The sequence below is a fragment of the Triticum dicoccoides genome, chromosome 4A (genome assembly GCF_002162155.2).
Source record: "Triticum dicoccoides isolate Atlit2015 ecotype Zavitan chromosome 4A, WEW_v2.0, whole genome shotgun sequence".
NCBI classification, from domain to species: Eukaryota; Viridiplantae; Streptophyta; class Magnoliopsida; order Poales; family Poaceae; genus Triticum; species Triticum dicoccoides.
The window spans coordinates 250,497,049-250,498,752 of NC_041386.1; the positions used below are offsets into that span (position 1 = coordinate 250,497,049).

The following is a 1,704-nucleotide window of genomic DNA, read 5'->3' on the forward strand; positions in this document are numbered from 1 at the left end:
AAAGAGTTTGTGTTTTATTGCATTGAACAGGAAGACATCAGGGGTAAGGAGGGGTCGCGCGCACACGCACACACGCACTAGCTTTGTGCTTATGTTTAAAGCTTTGTGCTTATGTTTAAAGCTTCCGACACTGATTTTGAGCATCCGGGAAATTGTCTCGACTCATTCTTATTACAAAAACAAGTGATATGTTCAGGAAACATTTTACTTTGATGTAATCCTCTCATATGAAAATCTTTTTGAGCTTAATTATGCCAACAAGCACCATGTGTCATTTTTAGTAATGAGTTTTATCCAAATTCCAAAGTGAACATGTTCATACACAAAACTATAGCTTTTCTCCAATGTGCTAATGTTGTTTTCTAATTTATCGTGCTAAATAGGCTATGAAAGGCATTAACTTCTAATCCTATATTATCCAAATATCATCTAGCTTCTGCTTAGGCAATCCCTACAGCTACAAAGGAGATGTGACTATCCTTTGTTGTGGTGGGTGTTCATGCGCTCTGGTGGGTGATAACCCCTACAGTAACAACCTACTGAACCGGCAACTACCAGAAGTCAAAATACAATACGGTACATGGAGGAAGAGACCACCATCAAAGGTAGAAAAGAGGCCGGTAAAAAAAAGGCGCGGCAAGGCGCGCGTCCCCTTCTAGTAGATATAGATAAGCACATGGACCCATGCAGCACAGAGCCTTCAGCCTTAAGCCCTTAACGCAGAGCAAACCAACACGGCGAGTAGCTACCAGTTAATTTACACCGCACTTTTACACCCAGGCCCAGCCATCAAACGGAAACTGCCAAAACAACCCCGAGATCAGACTCTACCCACCTACTGGCAGGCGCCTACTCGTCGTCGTCTCCGCCGCCGCCGAAGAGCGCGGAGCGGTAGTAGAGGAGGGCGAGGATGAGAAGCAGCATGAGCGCCACGCCGATGGGGGAGCCCCCGACGCGGTGCACGGCGTCGGGCGAGCCGCCGAAGGCGAACACGTCGGCGAACGCCGCGGCGCCGCGCTCGGAGGAGAGAAGGCGGATGAGGAGGAGGAGGCCCACGGGGAGGAGGAGCAGGCCCACGGGGCTGAGCAGCTCGGCGATGGCGTCGGTGACCGCCTCGCCGCCGTCGCCCAGGAAGAGCGGGCCCGCCACCACCAGCCCCACCACCACCGCCAGCAGCAGCCCGTGCGGCGCCCCGCGCGGGCCCCCGTAGTACTGCTCCTCCGCCATTGACATCGCCTTCTCTCTCGCCCTCTTACCTGTACCTGGGGCGATAATTGTGCGAGGCTGCGGTGACGGGTGTGGGCAGAGTGAGTAGTCGAGCCTTTAGAGAGTGAGGGCAGGGGTGGGAGTGTGAAATGATGAACTAGCAGTAGCGGAGATAGGCATGTGACGGGGAGGGGTGGGGCGGGGTGGATCACATGAAGGAAAGCGGTGGGGTGGTGGTACTGGTAACGCAAGGCCACTGAATGTGGGGTCCACGCGGGGTGAGCTTTATTAGGGTGGAGCCACCCACAGTGGCACGGCCTGCGTGCTCAGAAGATCGTTTTTTTTTTGCTCAAACGTAAAGATCGTTCTTTTTTTTTATCATCGGATTAGGAGGGCGTTCTTAGTAAAAGGGAGAGGTGATATGCGTTTGATCACGGGATAGTCGTGATGATTATTGTTGAGTAATGTGATTGTATTAGAAATATAAATTAGATTAAG

The 1,704-nt window shown here is 51.9% G+C and overlaps 1 protein-coding gene across 1 annotated transcript; it reads right to left on the reverse strand.

Moving 5' to 3' along the window:
* Window positions 1–621: 621 nt before the first annotated feature.
* LOC119285737 lies at window positions 622–1,399 on the reverse strand. Its single transcript, XM_037565069.1, has one exon. It carries the CDS (start codon window positions 1,231–1,233, stop codon window positions 850–852), a length of 384 nt encoding a protein of 127 aa, XP_037420966.1. The 5' UTR covers window positions 1,234–1,399; the 3' UTR covers window positions 622–849.
* Between the last annotated feature and the right edge of the window lie 305 nt (window positions 1,400–1,704).